This window comes from Dendrobates tinctorius, unplaced genomic scaffold (genome assembly GCF_039654945.1).
Source record: "Dendrobates tinctorius isolate UK_male_01 unplaced genomic scaffold, ASM3965494v1 ptg000046l, whole genome shotgun sequence".
Classification (NCBI taxonomy): domain Eukaryota; kingdom Metazoa; phylum Chordata; class Amphibia; order Anura; family Dendrobatidae; genus Dendrobates; species Dendrobates tinctorius.
The window spans coordinates 76,590,703-76,618,485 of NW_027361714.1; the positions used below are offsets into that span (position 1 = coordinate 76,590,703).

Genomic DNA, 27,783 nt, shown 5'->3' on the forward strand with positions numbered 1-27,783 from the left:
CCGTCAAAAAAACGGAAACGGATCCGTTTGGCGGACACAAAAACGGAAGTGTGAAACACCTCTTAGGCAGTCTCCAGATCTCAACCCCATAGAAAACCTTTGGAGGGATTTGAAAGTCTGTGTTGCCCTGCGACAGGCCCAAAACGTCACTGCTCTAGAGGAGATCTGCATGGAGGAATGGGCCAACATACCACCAACAATGTGTGCCAACCTTGTGAAGTCTACAGAAAACGTTTGACCTCTGTCATTGTCAAAAAAGAATATATAACAAAATAATGAGATGAACTTTTATTAATGACCAAATACTTATTTTCCACCATAATTTGCCAAATCAGGCAAGGTGATTGTCTGGATTTGTTTTCTCATTTTGACTCTCATAGTTGTGATCTACCTATGATGTAGATAACTGGCCTCTCTCATTTTTTAAAGTGGGAGCACTTGCACATTTGGTGGCTGACTAAATAATTTTTTTTCCCCACTGTACTGATAGACCATGTGACACTTAGATTGCACACAGGTGGACTTCCTTTCACTAAGAATATGACTTATGAAGGTAATTGCTTGCACCTGAAATTTTTAGGGGCTTCATCGCAAAAGGGGTGAATACATTTGCACAGACATGCCAAATTTTAGTTACTTGCTTCCATAAATTTAAATTTATGCCTATATTTTTCTCAGTTCATTAACTTAGAGCACTTAGCACTTATGCACGACATGCAAATCAGATCACAAAAATATTTTAAACACAGGTTGTAATTTAACAAAACATGTAAAAAGCCAAGAGGGTGAATACTTTTGCAAGTCACTATTTATAGAATAAAGTAAACTTTCATGGTTTAAATATATAGTATCTAGAATGAGGTCTATAACTATGCTTTAGACAAAACTAAACTGAATATTTATGAATAAGTTACCATGTAATATGGTCTTCTCATCGGCAGGCTTATCATCCTCCTGTTTGCCTCTCTTCTGCCTTTTTGCTGTTATCTCATCAAGCTCTTTCTGCTCATCCTAGAATTAATAAAGCAGCATATGCATAAAATCAGTTCTGAAATGTAATATCAATGCCTTTACTATGCATGAACAAGGCTCAATATTAACCTCAGATGGTTTGGCAACATCTTTTTCGTCAATGTATTTTGCCCAAGGACCCAAGAAGCCATCTATATCTGAAGCATCACTTCCTTTCACTTTTCTCCGCTTCTCAGTTTTTTTCTGACCAGTTTCAAATACTGTTAAACCTAAAGGGACAACAAACAATGCAGTAAGAGGGAAAACAAATATGCTTGGAACCAGCACAATGGGAGATAAGTGTGATGCAGGAACATGGTTTGTGACAAACTACATTAACAGGGGATCCCAAAATAAAGATGTCAATAAGTGTTGCCATTCTTAAACCCTTCACGACTTGCTCCATAAATGTATGGCGCATGTCAGGTAACCCCCCTTTGATGTAGGCTCCGGCACTTAGCCCACATCTTTTCCGGCAGATGTCAGCTGATTTCAACAGCAATACGCCTCTGAAAGAGCACTGAGAGCGCTGACACCTGGCTCTTCAGCGAGCCCAGGGATATCCCGGCGTCCAGGCCTGACTGAACGAAACTGAGGACCTTTGGAAGAGAATAGGGAAGTGGAATCTGCCCACGAGAGTCGCACCATGTGAAGAAAATCTTCCAGGTACGATAGTAAATCCTGGCTGAAGTTGGCTTTCGAGCCCTGATCATGGTTTTAACAACGTCCGGTGAAAAACCTGCTTGGGTCAAAACCCAGGTCTCAATGGCCACGCCGTCAAATTGAGAGCCAGAGTTCTGGTGGAAGAACGGGCCTTGTGACAGGAGGTCAGGACGTGTGGGGAGACGCCAGGGAGCGTCTGCTGTGAGTTGCACAACGTCGGCGTACCATGTACGCCTGGGCCAGTCTGGAGCGATCAGAATGGTGGGAACACCCTCTTGTTTGATCTTCCTCAGGACTCTGGAGATCAGGGGGAGGGGTGGAAAAATGTACAGAAGCTGGAACTGGGTCCAGTCCTGAACCAGGGCATCTGCTTCGCACGTCCTGGCCATGAAATTGGGAACCTTGGCATTGAGATGGGATGCCATCAGATCCACGTCCGGGGTCCCCCAACGATGACAGATCTGACAGAAGACTTCGGGATGGAGAGACCATTCCCCCGAGTCCATTCCTTGTCGGCTGAGATAGTCGGCTTCCCAGTTGTCCACACCCGGAATGTGGACCGCGGAGAGTACCGACCTTGCAGCCTCCACCCATTGTAGGATACGCGTTACTTCGGTCATCGCCTGGATGCTGCGGGTGCCGCCTTGATGGTTCACGTATGCCACTGCCGTGGCATTGTCCGACTGTACTCTGATATGAGAGTCTGCCAGCAAGTGATGGAAGGCTTTCAACGCCAGGAAGATGACCCGAATTTCCAGGATGTTGATGGGCATGGTCGATTCCCTTGGTGACCACCTGCCTTGCGCTCTGATGTAGGTGCACCGCGCCCCAACCCATAAGGCTTGCGTAGGTGGTCAAAACCTTCCATTGACCGGAGAGAAAGGATTTTCCCCTTGCAAGCGAGGTTGGCTTGAGCCACCAGTGCAGGGACCTCCTGGTGTTTGCTGATAACCGGAACTCCCTGTCGAGGGAGAACGGATTCCTGTTCCAGGACTTGAGGATGGCCAGTTGAAGGGGTCTGAGGTGAAACTGGGCAAATGGTACAGCCTCCATTGCTGCTGCCATCCTGCCAAGTACTCTCATGGCATACCGGAGAGATCTGGGGGACTTGCGGAGGAGTGTGTGAACTCCCAGACAGAGAGCCAGTGCCTTGTCCCTGGGGAGGATCACCAGACCCTTGGAGGTGTCGAACAGCATCCCCAGGAAGGTCAGAGACTGACTCGGGGTAGTCGAGGACTTCTGTAAATTGACTAACCATCCCAGGCGCGTCAGAGTGTCGATCGTGATCGAGACGTTGACCTCGCAGTCCTTGAGGGTGGGGACCTTGATGAGAAGGTCGTCCAGGTATGGAACGACTACTATGCCTCTGGAGTGCAGAACGTCCATGGTAGCTGCCATGACCTTTGTAAATGTTCTGGGAGCCGTGGCGAGACCGAACGGGAGGGCCACAAACTGGTAATGGTCTTGGTTGATTGCGAATCTGAGAAACCTCTGATGGGCGGGAGCAATCGGTATATGCAGGTATGCGTCCTGTATGTCTATGGAGGCAGGATATTCTCCTTTTTCCATAGACGCAACGATTGACCGGAGGGATTCCATGTGGAAGTGACGAACTCGAACATACTTGAGTTGCTTGAGGTCTAGTATGGGTCGGACGCTGCCTCCCTTCTTGGGCACCACGAACAGGTTGGAGTAGAACCCTCGGAAGCGCTCTTCTGCTGGGACTAGCACTATGACTCCTGCTCACAGGAGGGAAGAAACAGCTTGACGGAAGGCCTGAGCTTTGAGCGGGGATTTTGGAGGGACAGGGGGAAAAAACCTGTGTGGTGGGCTGGTAGTAAACTCGATTTTGTATCCTGAAGACACTATTTCCTTGACCCCTTGTCTTCTGTAATAGGCAGCCAGACCTGCTGAAAGAGTAGCAGTCGTCCGCCTACAAGTGGGGTGTCTTCCAGAGGGCATGAGGCAGGATGAGGGAAAAGTCTGAGGTTTTTCTCCTTTAGGTTTTGCCTGGCTTGCCTTTGATTGCCAGTTCCTGTCCGGCCTCTGTGCCGCACGTGTGTTGTCCCTGTGGGGGAAACGATTACGATTTTGTGCTGGGCGTGAGACGGACCAGCCTGAAGAATTCCGAAAGGATCGGAAACGAGATTGATTACGCCTTTTAAACGTGCGTTTTGGTCTTAGTTGAGGGAGGGAAGTACTTTTGCCCCCGGTAGCATTGGATATCATTGTATCCAGCTTTCCACCGAAAAGACGGCTACTGAAGTACGGGAGATTTGTTAGGGACTTTTTTGAGGCCGCATCCGCTTTCCATTCTCTTAGCCAGAGAATACGCCGGATTGTGATGGCGTTTGATGCTATTCCCGTTATTCCTCTTGCAGAGTCCAACGCTGCATGGACCATGTAATCTGCCACCACTGCAATTTGCACCGCCTGGTCCGCCAGCTGAGGATTTGAAGCTTGAAGGCCCTTTTGCAATAGATCAGCCCAAGCCATGATGGCCTTGGCTGCCCAAACTGAAGCAAATGCGGGAGCCAAATAGGCACCTGCCGCTTCAAAGATTGAACGAGCCATGCGTTCGACTTGTCTGTCTGCTGTGTCCTTGACGGTTGAACTGTCCGGCAGCGAGAGAAGCATTTGTGCTGCCAGCCTAGAGACTGGAGGGTCCACTTCAGGCGGATCTGTCCAATCCTTGTCTTTCTGTGGAATGGGGTATTTTGCTTCCAAATACTTGCGATTGGCATATTTTTTCTCAGGCTGCGAAAAATGCTTAGAAAGGATTTTTTGAAATTCCGGGTGATTAGGGAAGACCTTCGATGGTTTCTGAACACTTTCAAAGGAAATCTTGTGTTCTGGTGCTTCCGGGGTTGGATCTGAAATGTCCAGCACCCGAAGGATGGAAGAGACAATATCCTCAACTATCGCAGTATTGCTAGGGGGACAAGAGACGAGATAATTCTCTGTTTCGTTGTCTGGGTTAGAGTCACATATGCCTTCCGAGTCTGTGGCCGGAAATCGTTGCGGAGATCCGCATTGTCTGTCTCTGTCAGGGGACGGACTAGGTGACCTGGAGCCGCTGTGTCTCTCCCTGGAGGGGGACGACCGAGTGCTATGTGAGGACGCAGATGAATGCGACCTGTGGGTCCGCTTACGTCTGAGACTGTCGGAAGTGGCATGTCCCCGAGATGGGCTGTCCCTTTGCTGGGTAACGTTCATAGCCGAGAAATGACCCTGCAAAGCCTGCAGTAGTGTAGAGGTCAGGCTATGTATGGACTGTGTTATAGACTGCAACATCTGAGTAGCCCGTTCCGGTATGGAAGAAGACGCAGAAGCGTTGGTTCTGACCCAGTGTTTTGGACACAGTCCCGGCAGTGTGGGTTCGTGCTGCCCCTGGGGAGTGGTCTTGCAGTCTGTGCAGAATGCATAAAAGCAGTCTTGCCTGGTTTTCTTCCTTCAGCCCGGCATCATGCACAGAGGCTGGCTAGCAGGGTCCTACAGGGGCTATGCAAAGGGGAGAACTTATAGGTAATATGAATGCACAGCTGAGTAAAGAGAACCCAGCTGTGATCTTACCCCACCAGTGTGCCCTTAAGTCCAGCGCCGACAAATCACAGTCCTGTGCCCCCGGAGACTGCTGCATGGCTGTCAGTTATGTTTCCTGCTGCAGCAAGATGGCCACCGGGATTCTGAGGTGGAGGGGGAAGGGGGCGGAGAGCTGAAAAGGGCACGCTGAGCTATGTAAAAGCGCGCCCTTCCTGCCTCGATCCGCCCCTTCTATGACACTGCAGAGTGTCATTTTCGTCATCGGGGGGGCGGGCCAGGGGGCGGGAATACCTCATGCCCAGAAGGGCTCCAGGACGGCGCGGTTGTCCAGGGGGGGGGGTGTCGGATTCAAACCAGACCCCCCCGGATTGAACGGCAGGCTAGCGGTGGGGTTATGAGCGCGAACTAGGCCCTGTGGGGGGGTCCCTTTGAGGCGCTATGCAGCTGGTGCTGCCACAGAGACCGGGGCGCAGGGAGCCCTGTCTCTGACAAGTGCCATGCCTGCCTGCACCTCCCCCGGTCCCAACAGGAGCCCGCAGCTGGGCTGGGGTCCCTGGACTTGTAAGTGGCTGAATGGTGCCTGATACAGGCCCTACCTGCGGTGTCTCAACCTAATGCCCCCAGAGGGGGATTAGGGAGGGTGCTGCTGTCACCGTCAGGGGGCTTCATCCTATCCTCGACCTCAACCCAGAGCCCAAGGGAACTGGGGAAGGAGGGCGGGTTCTCGACTTCGAGCCAGTACCCGAGGGACTGGGGAAGGAGCAACATGGGGAATAGCCGTCTCGACCTCAACCAGGTACCCCTTAATAGGGGACCGAGGAGGGAGCCATGCCGGGAGTCTTGCTGGGGACCCGCTTTTCTTCATCTGTAATCCGTTGAAAAAAAAAAAATCAAGGAAAAAAACGGAGTAAAAAAATCTTAGGTGTGCCTCGTTGCGACACTAAGCAAAAACTGGAGAAGGCTGACGCCGTCCAGGGGTGTATACTGCAGAGGAGGATCCAAAGTTAATCTTTTTCAGATTATGCATAGTGTCGCCTCCTAGTGGACAGCAGCATAACACCCACGGTTCTGTGTCCCCCAATAAGGCGACAGAGTAAAAAAAAAATTTGGTATTGCCGCATTCAATCCTGAATGCGGCAATACCAAATTTTTTTTTATAAATTATTTTTTTTTGTTTTATTTTGAATGGGGCAAATGGGGGGTGATTTAAACTTTAAATTTTTTTTTAATATTTTTAAAAAACATTTTTTCTTCTTACACGGGTTACCGATCAGATTAATTCTTTTTTATATCTTGATGGGGCAATGTCCCATCAAGGTATAAAAAGAATTAATCTGATCGGTAACCCGCGTAAGAAGAAAAATGATCAAAATGCCAGAATTAGGGGGTTTTTTTGGTCGGCACATTGTATTAAAATAGAAAAAAATTGGAGTCCGGCTCAACAGGACTGGATTTTCCTTTTCTTTTTCAAAAGAAATGAGTAAGACTATTTAGTGCAGTTGAAACGCGTCAACTGGGTCATGTCAACCATGTAAATTTTTCTTTTATATGCATCATTTCTTTTGAAAAAGAAAAGGAAAATCCTGTTGAGCCAGACTCCAATTTTTTTTTTGTTATCCATGATGTGAGGCCAGGGCAAGGCCGGTGTCTGAGTTCCAGGTGGATGAGCATAGAGCAACTGGGTGAGCTGGAATTAATATTTCATAAGTGTATTAAAATGCAATAACGGGCGATCAAAAGATCAAATCTACACCAAAATGGTATCAATACAAACGTCAGATCGGCGAGCAAAAAATATGTTCTCATCCAACCCCAGATCCCGAAAAATGGAGACGCTACGAGTCTCGGAAAATGACGCAATTTTTTATTTTTTTTTTAACAACGAACTTTGGATTTTTTTAAAATAAAAACAACAAACTATACATGTTTGGTATCTATGAACTCGTAATGAGCTGGAAAATCATAATGACAGGTCAATTTTAGCATTTGGTGAACATGGTAAAAAAAAAAAAAAAAATTGTGGAATTGCATTTTTTTTTTTTTTGCAATTTTACCGCACTTGGAATTTTATTTTCCCATTTTCCAGTATACTATATGGTAAAACCAACGGTGTCTTTCAAAAGTACAACTTGTCCCGCAAAAAAAACAAGCCACTCACATGGCCATATTGACAAAAAAAGTGATGGCTCTGGGAAGAAGGGGAGCAAAAAACAAACGCAAAAATGGAAATTGGCCCGGGGGATTTAGGGGTTAATTCAATTTTGAGTGTACTTTCTTTTAAACAATTAAAATGTTGATAAATGTGGAGTTCTCAAAATAGTTTTCAAATACATTGCTACAACATATGTTCTTACCTTGGTTCTTCTCTGCATCATCAACTGAGCCAATGTATTTTGTGGATGTTTCCTGAACATCTAGTGATGGGTCAAGAGCGTAGCCTGGAACAGAAAGGGATTAGAATGTAATTATTTAGAAAATATTGTAAATATCTAGAATTGTATTGTAAAAGTCTCTTAATTCTAGATTTTTATTACTAAAATGTGAGTAACAAATATTACTGTATGTACACTTTTTTCATTTAAAGGAGTTTTCCAATAAATAACATTTATTAATCCACAGGCGCCGCTAGATCATAAATCTACCGTAAGCTTTCTAAGACCCCACCGGTTACTAGAACATAAAAGTCTTAAGTCCTATATTTCTCCTCAATAATAGGCTGCTGTAATGGCAGTTTCCATCACAATGAATGAAGTGGCAGGGTCCAGGTTAAATCCACCTCTCCATCCAATCACCCTCTTACTGCAGATGTACATGGAGGAGGAACAGGGAACCCCACACACTAGTAATCAATAAGGGTCCCAGTAATCTTACATTTGTCACCTTTTCCTTAGATATGTTATTTATGGGAAATCCTTTTTATCACATAACTACATTAACAATGACAAATACATCCCACCGAGCATTCATCTTCTTGTGTTATAACAACACACAAACGTAAAAGGGCTACTGACCTTTGTGAACATTTATTTTTCTTAGAAAGGTTATTCAGTAGGGGGGGAGGTATCCACCATCCACACCTATGCTCTCATCCCAATGCACTGATAGTGTGGGGGAAGTAAGAGTAGAGCAGAGCTAACAGTGCTGTGAGATGAGAGCTGCAGATGCAAGTGTTTGTAATGATGCACATCTCTGCTCTACTCCCTTTCAAAGCTTGTAATCACTGTACATGCTGGCAGTGAGACCAATGAGGAGAGCAGGACTGTGTGTCAATACATGGATCACACAAAAAACTGTTCTGGGCATTCTCTGGGAAAATGTGTTTTTTTTCCTGCATGCCATCTCCTGCTTATGATTAGTCAATGTCATACAGGGGAAAACAGTAAAAGCCTACCTCCCCAGAGGCAATTCAATGCCAACACCACACTTGGTTGAAAGGGAAATTACCATAGGTTCAAATCTATACAAGTTGCTTCCAAGAACAATTTCTGCAAGGTGTTTATATGTCCTCCCCGTGATTGCCTGGGTTTCCTCCTACTCTCTAAAGACATACCGATAGGGAATCTAGATTCTGAGACCCAATGGGGACAGTGATGACGTCTGTAAAGCTGTAAAGCACGGTGGAGTTTACGGTGCTATATTCGTATAAGTGAGTAAAATAAATATCTCTACAACAGAGATGATAAAATTAAAAATGTTTTATTTAGCTATGCAGCTACTATAACATTCTAAAACTGATGAAAGTCACCAACAGCGTTTTCTCATTTACTATTGTACCGGCTACATTTATATAAAAACAGTTCTTTAATAAGTTTCACATCTAGTCTTGAATACAGTTATTAGCAGAATTAAACATAAGGAGAGACTGGATAAGATCAAACATGATCAGAATCATACTTTTCATACTGCCAGTCAGTTATATATATATATTTTTAGAGCCAATTCTGGAATCTACTACATGCATAGTAGAGATATACCTCCACAAATTTCTTTTCTCATATTTGCAAAGTGATTTTCATATACAACTACAGATTACCATATGTTGCAAACGTTCTTCTCTGTTGTTCAAACATGAAGTCATTTATGTGTGCTGGTTCTGCATATCCTGAAAGCATGTTCCTTGGAGCAGCCATCTGCTGACTTTTAAATGGATTGTTGGGTCCAAGCTGCAGAGACATAAAATTATTTTCTGCACACAGTTTTACCAAGATTTTATATTAATAAGCGAGGTGGCTTCAGTCCTTCGACTTCACTGTCAAATTTGAGACTACTTTAAATACTGACTTTAAATCAAAGCACATAAGGGTTGCTTCTGAACCTCTCAAAGTGTACCTACACTGTCACAAGCAAATATAGAGACGCACCCAGCAGTATAATCATTTCTCTTCATACTGCGGCTACAATAAACTAAGCAGTGATCTGGTCCTGCTGCAAAGCTACTGTCTTCATTGTGGGTTTGCGGTAAAATACTATGACACTCGCTACTGCATTTAAGACGGTAGCATAGCAGCAGGGTACTGCCTAGTTTTGTATAGCATGCCACACAGACTTCAGGATGTTCATGCTGCGGGTTATCAGCAAAAATTGCTAATTGAGTGATTACAAAGAAAGATATATATTGCAAAGCCCCCACTGTGACAATGTCCTTGCGAAAGTGTAGGCATGCTGTAAGAGGCTTGTCTTAATTGGTTAAAGTTGCCAAGTCCTTCTAAAAACAAGCAACTTTGCGAATTACCTCTAAAAGGGTATGTTCCCAGGATCAGTGTTTGTTCAGATGCAGCTGAATTTCCACATGAATCGAGCACCTCAAATCTCTTGCATTTTTGTCTCTCTTTGGCATGTTATTAGATGTGCAAAAATATAGAAAGTTATGAGGTAGATAGATATCTGTGAGATATGTAATTAGTGCTGTGCGTGTGCAGTTTACTGCACATGGATTGACCTAATAAATAAAATGTGATGTGCCAATTCTGGGGTGGCTGAAGGACAGTATTTTTAAGCTCAGAAGGGTAAAATAACTATGGACCTTCCCTGTCTGATAATATAAGCCTGAGGCTGTCTGCTTTACATTGGCTGGTTAGGAAAAATAGGGGGGAACCACATAATTTTTTTGTAATTTATTTACTAGGTTAAACAAGGCTAAAACACCTGCTTAAACGCAAATACAATGCCTGTGCTTTTTTTAAACTGCGGATTTACCGCATATAATGAAAGGCTATGGGAAAATCCACACAGAAGACTGAGCGCTACCGCAAGAGAAACTGACATTCTACGGCTCAAAAACCCACACCACAGGTGATTTTAAGCAGCGTAAAAAAAGTACAGTGGGTATAGGATTTCTATTAATCCGATCCACTGTACGTGTACTGTATAACACAGCATTTTAGAAGCAGTGAAAATACACTGCACCCAGAACGCTAGCATTGCTGATTGTGGGCATGCGGCCTTAAAAAAAACCTCAGTCCCTTTACTACAGCCTGGGAACATGCTCAGTTCAGACCAGTGACACGACCATGCTGCTTGTGTTGTCATAATTTTCTGTCAATTGAGCTGTGTGAGGGCTTATTTTCTGCGAGGCAAGATGCAGTTTATGGTGGTACAGCATTTTGTGCTATGCATGACTGTGATCACTTTATTACACATCAGTTCTGAATTTTATTTTATTTATTAAACACAACTCATCATTCAACATAATTCACATTAACTTTATTCTGTGGGTGCATTCAATTACGACAATGCCCATTTTTTTGGTAGCTTGTTTTCTTGCAGGGCAAGTCTGTAGTCTTTGTTATTAGGGAAATAAGACTTGGACCACATTTCATTTAATTTTTTTGTAAGATTGCCACAGAGAAAATATATCTAAAATTCATAGTTTTCACAGCATTCAGCATAATTGACAGGTTAAATTTATTCAGGGTTGGGTAAGGGTGGTTCCAAATGATCATCTTTATATTCAGTTTATAGTTTTCATTATGTTTTGCTATGCCATGTTTTCACAAGAACAACACTATAAAAAAAAAAAAAAAGAAACTATCAGTCATCATAATCTAAGAGCTATTCGAGAAAAATGTAAGGGATTGTGTTTTGTTTAGGACAATCAGTAGTTTTCTGGTACCATGCTGGGGTACTTGTGACTTTTTCAACACTTTATTAATTTTGTGAGATGAGATATAAAGGAATGGCAAGTCTGACATTGTTATTCATATTTTTCACCACACAGGATAAAAAAACAAAATAGTTTTATAGTATGGGTTTTATGGATGTTGTGATACCAAATAATTAATCCTTTGATGAATTGAAATCTTCTGCAGAACTCCTGCAAATTCACCCCTTCTAACCCACTGACAAAAAAAAAAAAAAAAAAGTCAAAAACTGCTACAAACTTAAATTGTTGCATATTATTTAGAATTCCTAAAAGGAAAAGCAAACAAAACCCCCACACTTAAGGCCCCGTCACACTAAGCGATATCGCTAGCAATATCGCTATAACGTCACTGGTTTTGTGACGTTATAGCGATATTGCTAGCGATATCGCTATGTCTGATACTTACCTACGACCGGCTCCCCCGCTGATTATCGCTGATCGCGCGAGAACGTCCTGGGCCGTTTCTTGTCGTCAGCTTCCTGCTGGGCTTCCTGCTGTGGAGACGAGCGACGCGTGGACGCGGGCGGGAGGACGTCAGGATCGCCTCGTCTGACAGGTAAGTAGCGACCCCCAACCGCTGCTATGTCGCTGGTGAGATCTGCCTGTGTGGCAGCTCACTAGCGACCACTTAGCGATGCATCAGCGATCCTGACCGCGTCGTATCGCTGGTCGGGATCGCTGGTGCATTGCCAAGTGTGACAGTACCTTTAGCTTTGCCTCCCCTGATATTTCACTTGCGCCCATCTCTGGTCTTCTCAGAGTCTCTATAGAGCTTGACTCCCTCTGAATCTCTAAACCCACCTGAATGATTATATCAATGACAGGTTGCAGCGGTCACGCAAGTTAAAACGTCACTACAGAGGGAAAAGTTTTACAAAGGTAAGCAGTGGACCAGGATAGGGAGAAACAGGCTGGTATTACGAGGGAAGATAAGTATAGCTCTTTTTTTAGATACACTTTTATCCATGTACAGTGGCAAATTCACTATAAAAATCGGGATGATTTGGTGCGTATTTTTGTAGTGAATGTTCTTGTGGCTTTTGGTGGAATTTTTTGCAAGTTTCCCACAGTAATTTCATCCCATGTGATCATACCCTTACGCTATGTTCACATGCAGCGTTTTTGCAGCTTTCTTATGCAACTTAAAAGCTGCTTATTACAATGCCAGCAAAAGCTATGAGATTTCAGAGATCTCAAGCACGTTTTTTTTTTTTTTGTTCCTGACTGAATTTATGAACTCCATAATTTTTTAAATCTGCAGCATATCAATTTATTCAGAAGTTTTGCCCCCATAAAAAAACAATGAGAAAAGTGAAAAAAAAAACCAAAAAAAACATTGCAAATAAATACAACGGCATTTTTTGCGATGTTTCTAGTGAACAAAACTAACTTTATTAAGAATGTACAGTAGACAAAGTACAAGTAACCCACACAAAAGAATCTATAAAAAAAAAAAAAAAAAAAAAAAAAAAGTCAGAGACGCTGCAAATACTCGGAAAACAGACTTTTTAAGGCAGTGTTTTAACTGTGACAAGAACAAGTTTTGATGACAATGAAAAAAGGACCAAAAAACACTGCCTTACATTAGTTTTTTTTCTTCCTTACCTTACACATTGCATCAGTTTTTACAGTGAGTGACATTTTATAAAAAATAGTTTTTATAGATGAAAAACATTACAAAAATATGATTTATTTTGTAAGAACCCATGTCACCAAAACTGCATGCCAATACAGTGATTATCCGATTTTATAAAATAAAAATGCAGTTTAAGGCTAGTTTCACACTAGCGTATGGTCAAGGTGCGAAGGGCTGCGGACTTCCTCCGTGAAGCACCGCCCATGGCCACACCTCCTCAGGGCAGCTCCGCCTACGTCAGCATGCATACCCTATCTTTAGCATTGGGTACGCAGGCCGTGCCGATGTATGCAGATGCCTCCGCATGCGTCGTTTTGATGGTGCGGCAAACTGCGCCGAACGCAACGTGTTGCATTTTGCTGCCGTCGCTGCACCGTCAAAACGACACATGCAGAGGCATCCGCTTACATCGGCACGGCCTACGTACCCAATGCTAAAGATTGGGTACGCACGCCGCATGCCGAGGTAAGCGGAGCTGACCAGAGGAGGTGTGGCATGGGCGGAGCTTCACAGAGGAAGTCCGCAGCCCTCCGCACCTCGGCCATACGCTAGTGTGAAACTAGCCTTAAAGATGCATTTTATTGTGTTCTTGTCAAGTACACAAAAAAAATGTTAAACTCACAATGAAAAAAATGCCTGGAGAAAATCCAGCCCACAAATTGAGATAGTCTCTGATTGTGAAAAGTTACAAACTCACCTCAGGTGCAAACAAGGTTTCATATGTTGGATTGTAATGTACTTCTTTAAGAGAGGGGTCAAGATGAACTCCAATATCAACATTTTCCTGCAAAAGAAATAAGATTGTGTTCACTGCGGTGAAACTAAACATCCAAGAGTAACAACATTAAAGAAAGCACATCAGATAGTATGACACAAAAAGCTTGTGGTGAAAGACCGCTCATTACTTTACAAGTAGCTTTAGAGTTTACATAGATATAAGATATGGCCTTTGGAATGTGTTCAGACATTGCAGATTTGAGAGTTTTGGTTGTAGAATTTGCGCTGATCAACAATAAGTACAGCACAAGGTAAAACCTCCCATCTGTTCTCAGTGAGACTAATCTGTATCCAATTCTAGGCTTGGTGATAAGGCTGGTATAAGTGTGTCCCCACTGGGACCCGCATCTATCGACACCCGGGCCCCATATTGCCCTCCTGGTCATGTAGAGGTGGCCAAAACCTATTCACTTGGATGGGAGCTCTGAAAATTGCTGAGCATGCCGCTTAATCATTCACATGTAGAAAGCAGAAAAAAAATGAGAAGGCCTTATTATGCACGATAATGACTAATTGGAAGCTGATAATTACCACTGAAAAACAACCACTAAAGTACAGTGCATTACAACAATGATTAAAACAGGAAAAAGTGAAAATTCAAGCTGTTTAATTACAATAAACGAGAACATGTATTTATTGTATTAGCCAGCTGAAACAGGCTGCTTGTGATGCTCAGCAGCTTCCATCCAACACATCCTAAGCACAAATTATCAGCAGAGCTTCATCACAATGTTCGCATTTTTTACTGAAAATAAAAACAAAATTAAAAGCTGTATACAAGTTTGGATAACGCTCTTCAAAGTCCATGGTAAATAAAAGGATGCCAGGTACAATCATGGGCTACGTCATAGTACTTGTATTACTTTATTGCAGTTTTGCACAAATCTTGGCTCTATTCAGGAAGAGCGGTAGCAAAATGTTCATTATGGAAAAATACATTGTGGTGTACCATCTACCAATCCAATGGAGAAAACAGAAGAGAGCATGATGGATATGGCACATGGCTTCTCTGCACTTATAGGTCTCCACTGAATGGAGATGTGAGTGCGCCTACTTCTGTCCACTCCTAGCTTATGCAAGGGTCTGCGCACACGTTACATATTTGGTGCAAAAACTTATGCATCTCTTGCCAGGAATAAGGCTGCATTTTTTACGCAGGTTTTTCCCCATATGGGTGAAATCTGTAGCAAAAACACTGACAATTGACATGATACAAATATAAATATAAAAAGAAATACATGAAAATCACGACTTTGCGGATATGGAAAAATTGTATTCTGGGCATTAGCAGCGATAGGAATTTTTGCGTGTTATGTAAAGAAAAACTCATCTGTGTCACATTGCTGAAATTACGATTCATTGAAAACAAAAGCTGTCAGTATTTGAGGGTGTGTGCACACGAGGCAGATTCTGCTGCAGATTTTTCCGTGCAGATTTGGCTAAATCCGCAGGTCAAATGACCTGCATTTAACCTGCGGATTTAGTGCGGATTATCCTGCAAACCGCTGCAGATTCTGCACAAAGAAGTGACATGATGCGGATTTAAAACCGCAGCAAATCCGCATGGAAAAATCCACAGCATGTGCACTGCGTTTTTCGTTTTCCATAGAAAATAAAGGTACTGTACAATGCAGCAGAAACTGCTGCGGATCTGCAGGGACAAATCCGCTGCGGATCTGCAGCAGAATCCGCAACGTGTCCACACACCCTAATAATGGTTCACTTATTATGACACAGTACATACAGGCTAAGGCTAGTTTCACACTTGCTTTTTTTTTGCAGCGCGTTTTTCCCGCAAAAAAACGCATTGAAAAAACGCATACAAAAGCATACAACTGCTGCGTTTTTTTCAAGCATTTTTATGAGCATGCATGAAAAAAACGCAGCGTTTTTATGCGTTTGTATGCGTTTTTACCGCGTTTGCGTTTTTTTCCAACATTAGGTGGCCCCTCACACTAACCCAAACCATGACTTTACTAACCCTAACCCTGACCCTAACCCTGACCCTAACCCTTAACCAAATCATACTTAACCCTAACCCAAACCCTAACTAACCCTAACCCTGACCCTAACCCTTAACAAAACCATACTTAACCCTAACCCTGACCCTAACCCTGACCATAACCCTAACCCTAACCCTGACCCTAACCCTAACCCTGACCCTAACCCTTAACCAAACCATACTTAACCCTAATCCTGACCCTAACCCTGACCCTAACCCTTAACAAAACCATACTTAACCCTAACCCTGACCCTAACCCTAACCCTGACCCTTAACCAAACCATACTTAACCCTAATCCTGACCCTAACCCTGACCCTTAACCAAACCATACTTAACCCTAACCCTGACCCAAACCCCAACCCTAACCCTGACCCTGACCCTAAACCTAACCCTAAACCCCCTTAACTAACCCTAACTCTAACCCAAACCCCTAAATTCCATGGTTAAAAAAAAAAAAACGCATATGCAAAAAAACGCATACATGAGCATGCCAGTGCGCACATATGCGCATCCATAGGCTATAATGGCCATTTTTAGCGCAAAACGTGCGCATATGTGCGCATGCGCTTTTTTGCAGGGCCAAAAGATGCAACATGCTGCGTCTGGAAAATACAAACGCACACCCCAAAAAAACGCAGCGCATGAAAATCGCATACATGCGCTTACAAGCGCGCAGGTATGCGCACCCATGTTAAATATAGGGGAAAAAACGCATGCGCACATATGCGTTTTTTTCCAGCGCTAAAAAACGCAAATGTGAAACCAGCCTAAGAAATGGGGGGAAAAAAACTATAGAAAAAGTGGTGTCTGATGTGCCTTGGGAGAACATTATTTCCCGTATAGTCACTGTGAGCACAACATTTGGCAATCAATAAAAGAAAATTGATAGAAACCAGATGAGTCTAGTCAGCATGTGCCCACATGTATGTGGTAATGTGACTGCAAACCCACACAGAAAAAGCAAAATCATAAGTTTGCGATCTTCAGTCATGTAGAGCTGATGCAGATTTCACCGCTTAAAACCCCTTTAAGCAGGCATCTCTACCCTATAGATAATAATAATTTTTATGTAGCGCTAACATATTCTGCATCGCTTTACAATTTGCACACATCACTGTCCATGACGGGGTTCACAATCTAGATTCCCTATCAGTATGTTTTTGGAATGTGGGAGGAAACCGGAGAACCTGGAGGAAACCCACGCAAACACGGGGAGAACATACAAACTCCTTGCAGATGTTGTCCTTGGTGGGATTTGAACCCAGGACCCCAGCGCTACAAGGCTGCAGTGCTATCCACTGAGCCACCGTGCTGCCCTAGGACAGTCAATTTGCACAATGAGAGACTCAATGACTGCACTGGTGAATAACTTGTCACGTTTGCCTTTTTTAAATACATTTAAGAACATTTAACACTTTCACGTATGGAAGCTAATTACAGGAGGTGTCTCTGGTATAATAACTCCTGTAATTAAGTTGATGTTAATCACACAAAAAAGCATGCAACCTTCTATACATTGACCAGTTCTGCGAGCAGCTAAACCTTGATTCTTTTTAGAGGTCAGCAATGGTAATAGATATCCCCGAAGAGTTGAAATCCATCAAACGTCAGTGTTACAATAGGTGTACCGCGAGGCAATGAATTATCAGCCTCCACAAAGTGAAAAGCTGTTAACTACTGTGTGTGGGAGAGCGGCTTTTAACTGAACAGCGTGTTTCCAAGGTGACAAATTAAAATTCCACTGTTCCATCAAAAAGAACATTTTCTGTGGATGGTTAGAGAAACCCTTTCAAAAACAGGTATTTATCCAAACTCTCAAAACTATAGGCATCAGTACACTAAGCATGAAATATGCGGCGTCTGCATATGGAATTACATGTGCAGTTTTGTTGCCATTTTTGGCATTGATTTTTTTTTTAAAGCCAAAACCATAAGTGTATCTGGCAAAAAAAAAAAAAAATTCTGTGTCTGTATGGCGAATGGTAGATGCAGGTGTATTGAGCAAGCTCAGGAGTAGAGATGAGAGAATTTGTTCGGATTTGGTTCCGAATACGATTGGAATCAAATATTGTTTTTGCAATATTCATCGAACACAGACGAACGTCATTAGAGTCAATGGGAGTAGACATAACAGAATATGTTCGGAAACGATCATAAGACATACATTCGGCACAAATCGTGTTCGAATATGGCTCGAATACGTAAAAATCCAACACCTTTGCTCATCTCTACTCAAGAACTTCATAGCAGATCAGTAGCATGGTGATACACAGCAACGCAAATTAAAATTATAAAAGCTTAAAAATTTCAAGTTAACCCCCTGTTCCCATTAAACAAAAAAAATTCTAAAAATACGTATTTGATATGGTCACGTGTGTGCAAGTCCAGCATTTTAAAATGTCACATGTAAACTTTCAAATATTCTGCAAAGTGAATAATGCAATGAAAAAAAATGCCAGAATTGTAATTTCTCAGTTACCTTACCTCTCAAAAATATGACATGTAATATAAAGTCATATCGTGCATACATGACCAATAAAATCTACAGCACCCACGGCATGTAAAAAAAGTGGTCCTTATGGTTCTTACAAGACGAGAAAAGTGAAAAACAAGAAATTATAGTATCAGGGAAAGGTTAAATGGTTATTCCCATCTCAGCCTTCAACGTCCAAGGATGGGAATTTCTGCTTCTACGACCCGTCCACCAGACGTGCAATTTCTATACAATTCCTATAGAAATAATTGTGGGTATTTGTGCCCCCATGCACTAAACATTGCTACAGCTCAAATGACATGGAAGAAAGCAAGTGCATGATATAATATGGCGTATGGTGTTCAGGTGTTTAAAGGGAATCTGTCACCCCATTTTTGGCCTATAAGCTGCGGCCACAGCCATCAGGGGCTTATCTACAGCATTCTGTAATGCTGTAGATAAGCTCCCAATGTAACCTGAAAGATAAGAAAAATTAGTTAGATTATACTCAACCTGGCGTCCGGTCCGATGGGTGTCGCCGTCCGGTGCCTCCCATCTTCTAGCGATGACGTCATTCTTCTTACTTCTGCCGCGGCTCCTGCACAGGCGTACTTACTCTGCCCTGTTGAGGGCAGAGTAAAGCAGGGCTGTGGAGTCGGTAAGCCAAACCTGCGACTCCGACTCCTCAATTTCCCTTACACCGACTCCCACATATATTGCTTATATATAAGTGAAAAATTTATTGTAGTACAATGTGAACATCAGACATTTAATCATTTCTATGATCCAATAATCAAGATATTTAGATAGAACATAATATCTATTTATGGGAATACAACTTTAGAACATAAAAAACTGTAATAAATTGTAAATATGTAATACACTGTATACATGTACATGTATACGGTACAGACCAAAGTTTGGACACACCTTCTCATTCAAAGAGTTTTCTTTATTTTCATGACTATGAAAATTGTAGATTCATTCTGAAGGCATCAAAACAATGAATTAACACATGTGGAATTATATAATTAAAGTGTGAAACAACTGAAAATATGTCTTATATTCTAGATTCTTCAAAGTAGCCACCTTTTGCTTTGATTACTGCTTTGCACACTCTTGGCATTCTCTTGATGAGCTTCAAGTGGTAGTCACCAGAAATGGTCTTCCAACAGTCTTGAAGGAGTTCCCAGAGATGCTTAGCACTTCTTGGCCCTTTTGCCTTCACTCTGCGGTCCAGCTCACCCCAAACCATCTCGATTGGGTTCAGGTCTGGTGACTGTGGAGGCCAGGTCATCTGGCGTAGCACCCCATCACTCTCCTTCTTTGTCAAATAGCCCTTACACAGCCTGGAGGTGTGTTTGAGGCCATTGTCCTGTTGAAAAATAAATGATGTTCCAACTAAACACAAACCGGATGGAATAGCATGCCGCTGCAAGATGCTGTGGTAGTCATGCTGGTTCAGTATGCCTTCAATTTTGAATAAATCCCCAACAGTGTCACCAGCAAAGCACCCCCACACCATCACACCTCCTCCTCCATGCTTCACGGTGGGAACCAGGCACGTAGAGTCCATCCGTTCACCTTTTCTGCGTCGCACAAAGACAAGGTGGTTGGAACCAAAGATCTCAAATTTGGACTCATCAGACCAAAGCACATATTTCCACTGGTCTAATGTCCATTCCTTGTGTTCTCTAGCCCAAACAAGTCTCTTCTGCTTGTTGCCTGTCCTTAGCAGTGGTTTCCTATCAGCTATTTTACCATGAAGGCCTGCTGCACAAAGTCTCCTCTTAACAGTTGTTGTAGAGATGTGTCTGCTGCTAGAACTCTGTGTGGCATTGACCTGGTCTCTATTCTGAGCTGCTGTTAACCTGCGATTTCTGAGGCTGGTGACTAGGATGAACTTATCCTCCGCAACAGAGGTGACTCTTGGTCTTCCTTTCCTGGGGCGGTCCTCATGTGAGCCAGTTTCTTAGTAGCGCTTGATGGTTTTTGCCAATGCACTTGGGTAAACTTTCAAAGTTTTCCCAATTTTTCGGACTGACTAACCTTCATTTCTTAAAGTAATGATGGCCACTCGTTTTTCTTTACTCAGCTGCTTTTTTCTTGCCATACTACAAATTCTAACAGTCTATTCAGTAGGACTATCAGCTGTGTATCCACCAGACTTCTGCACAACACAACTGATGGTCCCAACCCCATTTATAAGGCAAGAAATCCCACTTATTAACCCTGACAGGGCACACCTGTGAAGTGAAAACCATTTCCGGTGACTACCTCTTGAAGCTCATCAAGAGAATGCCAAGAGTGTGCAAAGCAGAAAGCAAAGCAAAAGGTGGCTACTTTGAAGAACCTAGAATATAAGACATACAGTATTTTCAGTTGTTTCACACTTTTTTGTTAATTATATAATTCCACATGTGTAAATTCATAGTTTTGATGCCTTCAGAGTGAATCTACAATTTTCATAGTCATGAAAATACAGAAAACGCTTTGATTGAGGTGTGTCCAAACTTTTGGTCTGGTGTGTGTGTGTGTGTGTGTGTGTGTGTGTGTGTGTGTGTGTGTGTGTATATACATACACACATATACACACACACACTATGACTTATCTCGGCAAGATAAAGCCTAGATCCTCAGGCTACATTCACACTATGGGCGTAGCCAGGATCAAACCTAGGGGGGCAGAATCTCATACTGCACACCTCAGCTGCTGCAGAACCTCATACTTCACACCCCTACACTTGAAAATAAAGCCTGCACCTTAAGAAAATGTGGTGATGAATGCAGTCTATTTATTCCAACTATCAGTTGATGTTGATATTACTGAAGACGAGCAATGCCTGTCCTGGGCGTCCTTTTGGGCAGCTATGAGGTGTACCTGACTGGTGCTAAAAAAAAAAAAAAGGAGTGTTAGTCTGTGTGCTATCCGGCTTTCATTCTTTTTGGTACAGATATGATATGGATAGACAGATATGGATAAATGGATATATAGATAGAGCAGATTTCTAATCTGCTTTTGCTATTGAAAACATTATCTATGAGCTCAAAAACCTTTCAGGTGATGCGGTTTTTTAAAAAGCTGATCTGCTTTTGCAACTGAAAAACGTATCCTCAAAAAATGCAGGAAAAACGCTGTGTGTGAATGTAGCCTTAGATCAGGAATAGAACAGTCATTTATAGGACATTTCATAACTTTCCCAAATTCCTATGAAAAAATATTCAGCATATTCTGCATTGAACTACTGTACCCAATTTATTATATATTTTAGGAGTCGGAGTCGGTCCATTTTATACCAACTCCGACTCCACCAAAATGAGCACCGACTCCGACTCCACAGCCCTGGAGTAAAGTACTGCAGGGTGCAGGCGCCACACCTCTCTGACCTTTCCCGGCGCCTGCGCACTGCAGTACTTTACTCTGCCCTAAACAGGGCAGATAAAGTACACCTGTGCCGGAGCCGCAGCAGAAGTAAGAGGGAGGACGGCATCGTATGAAGATGGGAGGCACCGGACCGCGACACCCACCGCACCCCGAGCGAGTATAATTAACTGTTTTTTCTTATGTTACATCGGGGGCTTATCTACAGCATTACAGAATGCTGTAGATAAGCCCCTGATGGCTGTGGCCGCAGCTTATAGGCCGAAAATGGGGTGATAGATTCCCTTTAAGTCATATACAATTTAAACAAAGAAATTTAAAGGGGTGTTCTGTTTTCAGAAAACACATCATCACCAGGTGGTTTGTTTTATTAAAAACAACATCTGTGTTTTATGCTATCTCCTCAGGTCTAGCGCTGACTTTTCCGGGTATCTGTTGTCTATAGCACTGACGTCATGTTGATAGCACTGTAGTCAATCAATAAGCCCAACGGCTTTGAGCAGCTCGTATTGTCTACTCAAACAGAGCCACAGAATTCACAGATTGGTTGAACTGCTGTCAACATGACATAAGTGCTACCGACAATAACAAACACAGGAAGCAATAACGGAGATCTGTTTAGTTCTGCTCAACGCCTACAACCGGCCACCACTAGAGCCAATAACAGCTGCAGGAGCCCGATGTTAGACCCCAACTGATTGAGAACTGGAGAACCCCTTCAACTGAATAACAACAAATGCTGTACATGCAAAACGCTCATCGAAAGCAGGGTATATGGAGCTGATCTTGCAGCATTCCCAGCAGATGATGGCTGTTTTAACAGTCACAGGTGGAGAGGAGTTCCAGACATTTCTGTTAACCTATTAAATGCCACTGTTCTAAGCTGAACCAGTTTGGGTGAAGTGTCACTGGATGCGCCGCTGTTAAAATTTGACGAACAGATGATATCCTTGAAAACTTTATTTGAACAGGTTTACAAAGTCAACGTCGTAAAAGGTCAATACAGGACCACTTCATCAGGACAAAAACTTAGGGTGCCGTCACACTAAACGATGCACCAGCGATCCCGACAACGATACGACCTTGTCAGGATTGCTAGTGCCTCGCTACATGATCGCTGGTGGGCTGTCAAACAGGCAGACTCACCAGCGATCAGGACCAGTGAGGACGCTGGTATCCAAGGTAAATATCGGGTAACTAAGCGCGCGTCACTTAGTTACCCGCTATGTACCTTGGATACCAGCTCTCAGTGCGAGCACGCAGGTATCGAAGGTACACAGTGGGTAACTAAGCGAAGCGGGGGGGTCGCTGATGCGTGCCACACACAGTGATCTTGCTGGCGAGATCGCTGATGCGTCACAAAATCTTGCTGTGTGTGACGGGGCCTTTAGGTGACCCTGTGACTATCATGAAGGTGCTCCGATGAAGACAAGCTAGTGGCCGCCATTGATAGAAGACTGCAATTTTTGATAAATACTACATGATCAGACAAGCAAATGCTAAGAGTCCTTCTACAGGGACTAAGAAAGTAATATTAAAAAATGTTTGTTTTTTTAAAAATCACCCCCAACCAAAGAAAGTTATAAAAAAAGAAAAAAAAACATGTTTGGTATTGCCACATCCATAAAAGTCTAACTTATCAAAATAAAAAAATCCGGAAAAACTGTAGAGAAAGAAAAATCCTTAAAAAACTGCAAAACATGGTACCTACCCCAATCAATAAAAAAGTCAGCAGACGGTGCAAAAAATGAAAACATTACAGGTAAAGGAAAATTTAGACAAAAGCAAAATTTATTAAATATAAAAGTTTGGGATTGCCATAATCTTAACCTGGAAAAATCATATTTCTAGGTCATTCATTTTTATCGCACAATGAATGCCATAAAAAAAACAAAAAAACACTGCAACTGAATTTTTGTATTTCCAGTTTTACCTCACTTGGAAATTTGTTCCCTGTTTCCAGTACACTGCATGGTAAAATGGATGGTATCAAAAGTACAACAATTTACACAGCTATGACGGGGCAAAAATAGAAGTATTCTCTTTATTTGGTGCTAATTTGTACAGCCTTTACAAGGATGCGTGGCATACAGGGTAATAATACAGAGAAGTCCAAAGTTAGCTATAGAGGATCTGGTGAGCATTGGCACAATAAAAATTAGCACTAAATATAAAGCCTCATATCTAAAACCATATGGCAAAAAAATAAATAAATAAAATGGAATACTCAGGGGGGCAGTGGGAATAAAATAAGAGCAAAAAACAGCTAATTATAACCTGGTGAAAGGACCTTTAACACTCGTATACCCCCTGCCACATCATCACTACAGTGTTCAAACCTGCCTCTGCAAATGACATCAGCAGAACTGTGGCAGGAGCTTCATAGTAAGGATTAATTAGTAGGAGGAGCAGCCCAAGACTATCAGTCACAATGCTAAGCATCAGCTGGAGTGGTATAAAACATGCTACCATGTACTCCAGTGTGGTGAAGTCATGTCTGTTGGAGTGATGAATCGCATTTTAAGATCTGGTTGTCTGATAAACAAGTCTTTGTTTAGTGGATGCCCATGGATATCATCAGCTCACAGTTGGTTTAGGCTTCATTTTCTGGTATATAGGCCAGGGCTGTGGAGTCTACAGCACTGGCAGGAATAGATTCACTACTGAGCATGTACATAAAGTGAAGCAAAGGTTCAGCTCAACGAAAAGCCCGGATCCTTAGATCTGGAACAGAACAGACATGTATACGACATTTCATAACTTTCCCAAATTCTTATGAAAACATTTACAGCACATCTTATATTATACTACTGTACCCAATGTATTATATATATTCGGAGTCGATCTATTTTATATCGACTGACTCCACAGAACCGATATAGATGGCCCAAGGATATGCCAAATTAGTGACACCGTCCACCACTGGGCTTTGGATTTGAGTCTGGTGTATGAAGCACCAGTGTTGATAAATTCCGCATTGCATGAAAAGTTTGGTGTGGAGGATCTTCAGTTGCCTGCAGAGACCCCCATACTCAACTACATCAAACACTTTTAGGATCAACTGAAACAGCAACTACATGCCACTGACCTTCCCTCCCATCCAACATCAGTGTCTGACCGAACATATGACTTTTAGGCTGCATTCATATATAACTTGGAGTACTATCATTGGGAGAAATGCACTGATTTTTTTCCCTCTGGTGTTATCCCGGTTGCATCCATTTTTCTCACTGTAGAAGTATGTATAAAAGCCAATAAAAATTTCCCTGGAAAGTTGCATTTTTATCCAAATTTATTAATAAGCAGCAAATCTGAGATACAGAAGCAACTTGTAAGCATTCCAATTTGCCTCCATGTTTCACCAATGAATCCCTGTTAACTTTTGTGTCATAGATTGCACATTCAGATCTGTGATTTTCACTGATGTGCGAACACATCTATTCATCTCCAGTCCACGTGCCGTTCAAGAGAAAAACAGACAGCATATGAACGTCTCAATGCAGTTTTAGTGTTTCTCGTACGAGTTCTATCCCTGTTTTTCACGGATAAAACTCTTACCTATTATAGCCTATCTAGCGGTTCACAAATCCATGTATTTTTGTGGCTGAGTGGTCCATACAAAGTCATGGGGACAGGTCCCATTTTGTTCTGAGTGTTGGATGAATATTGTCAATGCAATTCTATGAGTCAGTGAAAAAAAAAAATCATAAAGCATTCAAATCCCATCCATGTGCTATGAGACGCTTGAGAAGCCTCAGTTTTTTCTATCAGAAAAAAGCAATCAAACTATGATTGTCAATTTTTGTTTTTACCTCCCCTTCCTCCAAGCACTATATCTTATTTAATTTTCTGCTTCTACAGACATAGGAGGGCTTATTTTTGTGAGACGAGTTGAACTTATGAATGTCACCATACATTTTATCATTTAATGCACTGAAAAACGGGAAAAAAAATCCAAGTGCTGTGTGAGAAATTCTGCCATTGATTATTGGGCTTTATTTTTATGGGGTTCGTTGTGTTTCACAAATGACCTGGCAACGTGATTCTTCATCTCAGTATGATTATGGTGATACAAACATTGTATAATTTTTTTTCTAACAGCGAATAAAATATTGTACATTTCAAGAAAAAAAAAAAAAAACTTAGGTCCCAATTCATCAATGCAAGCATTTTTCACACCGGTCTTAATGAGGTGACTGGGCGGTGTAGCCACCTATCTACTGGTAAAACGTGAATGATTGTTGGGACCCCTATTGACCGTGAGAACAAGGGTCTTGAAAAACCCCTATGGGAGTGATTGGCTATATCCATTAGTCCAATGATGAGACACATACACATCACCTCTTCATTTACAAAAGACAACATTGGCACCTCAGCTGACAGTGTCGGGGGGGGGGCACAGTTACAGTTGCCCCTCACTATGCACTTTAGTGATGAGTAAAGCTGAGCTGGCCGCATCCCTAGGACTAAAAGCCTGAGGCTGCTGGGAGGAATTAAATTAATTTCCTTTCGGCAATGCTGCTCTCACTGAGGGTGCCAGGTAGCTTGAGAACGCTATTAGGGTATGTGCACACGGTGCGGATTTGCCTCAGCGGATCCGCTGCAGATCCACAGGCATTGTACAGTGCAATTCAATGGGTTTTCAAAACCGCAGTGCAAAGGCTGCGGTTTTAAATCCGGAGCATGTCAATTCTTTCTGCGGATTCCGCAGCGGTTTGACACCTGTTCCATTGTCCAGGTGTCAAACCGCAGGTCACTTTACCTGCAAATCGGCATGGAAAAATCCGCAGGTCAACCCGCACTGTGTGCACTCACCCTAAACCTGCAGATTAACCCCTTATCTGCAGGTTAATAACATTTCTTTACATGACAGGTTCCCTTTACATTGTAAGCGTCAAGGTCACGAGACACCCACCGATCTCTGAAACAGCAGGGCAGACGTACTTATCTAATGCATGGGAACACAGTGGTGTACAGAGCCCACTGCAGAGGGGCTATAATGTGGTGGGTTTTCAATGCTTGGGACACCTTGTTTTGGTGATCAGTGGGAATTTACATCTCGTATGAATGGACATGTGCAGCATCACAATATATATTCTATGGGACTGATGGCGACACGTACCACTCGGCTGTAACCAGCTGCACTACGGATTGGCTTGGTAGCGGACAAGCCCTTTAATGCAGCGTTCGGCCATGTACTGCGCCTCTCCAATCAGAGCCCCCTTGCTGCATTCCCACAGTTCTAGTCCCAACCATCACACACTGAGCTATTCCCATAGGAAGTACCTGTCAATTCTTGGAAAACCCTTTTAACTTGGCATGAAAGACAAAGAGGCGACACTGCACGCACACAAGCATCCTTTGTACAGCAGGGCTCAGAGCAGCCGGGACATGGCATGGTTCCCACGTCACAGGTGAGCAGAGAGCCCACTCCCTCACCCACCTTCACTGCTACCTCCGGCGCAGAGTCCACCACACGCAGTACTCCACAACCCGGCTGTAAATGAGACACAGCCGCCTCCTCCTCCTCCTCCTCGTCTTCTTCACCCTCAGACCCACTGCTGTAAGACACAAGGGAAGCACCAGCCGCCATGACACCGACGGAAGTACGTCATTCAGTCCCCGCCGACGCACGGCCTCATGGGAAGCCATCCAGGCGGAAGCTGGATGCTCGCGGTAGTTGTGTTAATAAAGTTAGTTGTGAAAAAAAGAACATGGCTACTGGCTAGAATTCGAGCAGCGGTTCTGTGGCGTCACCTTCTCTGGTGTCTCATAGGCCAAGGCAGTGCTCACTATTTAGCAGGGGCATCTCCTGTAACATGGGGAAATACGTACGATTTAGGAATAATTACCAGTATTCTACCCGGGAGTGTCCCACTCCAGCTAATGAAAAACTACAACTCCCATCATGTCCTGAAATCCACAGGAGGCCTAGGCATGATGGGAATTGTAGTTCTGCCACTACTGGAGAGACACAGGTTGGGGAACACGGCCTAAGGCTATGTGCACAAGTTACAGATTTTTATGCGGATCCGCAGCGTTTTTTTACACGCGGATTTACACCAAATCCGCAATGTATTGACCACCCTATGTTAATGGGAATCCAGAATTGGGAATGCCGCACGGATTCGCAGCTATTTATTTTCCGCAGCG

General features: G+C 43.1%; 1 protein-coding gene across 1 annotated transcript in view; it reads right to left on the reverse strand.

Moving 5' to 3' along the window:
- Positions 1–27,281, reverse strand: part of CDC40 (cell division cycle 40) — a 60,271-nt gene extending 32,990 nt beyond the window's left edge. The window contains exons 1-6 of the mRNA XM_073576016.1: positions 27,074–27,281; positions 13,693–13,779; positions 9,251–9,380; positions 7,572–7,655; positions 1,102–1,241; positions 915–1,011 (exon numbers count right to left, since the gene is read on the reverse strand). Coding sequence (XP_073432117.1) covers positions 915–1,011; positions 1,102–1,241; positions 7,572–7,655; positions 9,251–9,380; positions 13,693–13,779; positions 27,074–27,223 — 688 coding nt within the window. The 5' untranslated portion in view covers positions 27,224–27,281. The remainder of the gene's footprint in view (positions 1–914; positions 1,012–1,101; positions 1,242–7,571; positions 7,656–9,250; positions 9,381–13,692; positions 13,780–27,073) is intronic.
- Positions 27,282–27,783: the final 502 nt, after the last annotated feature.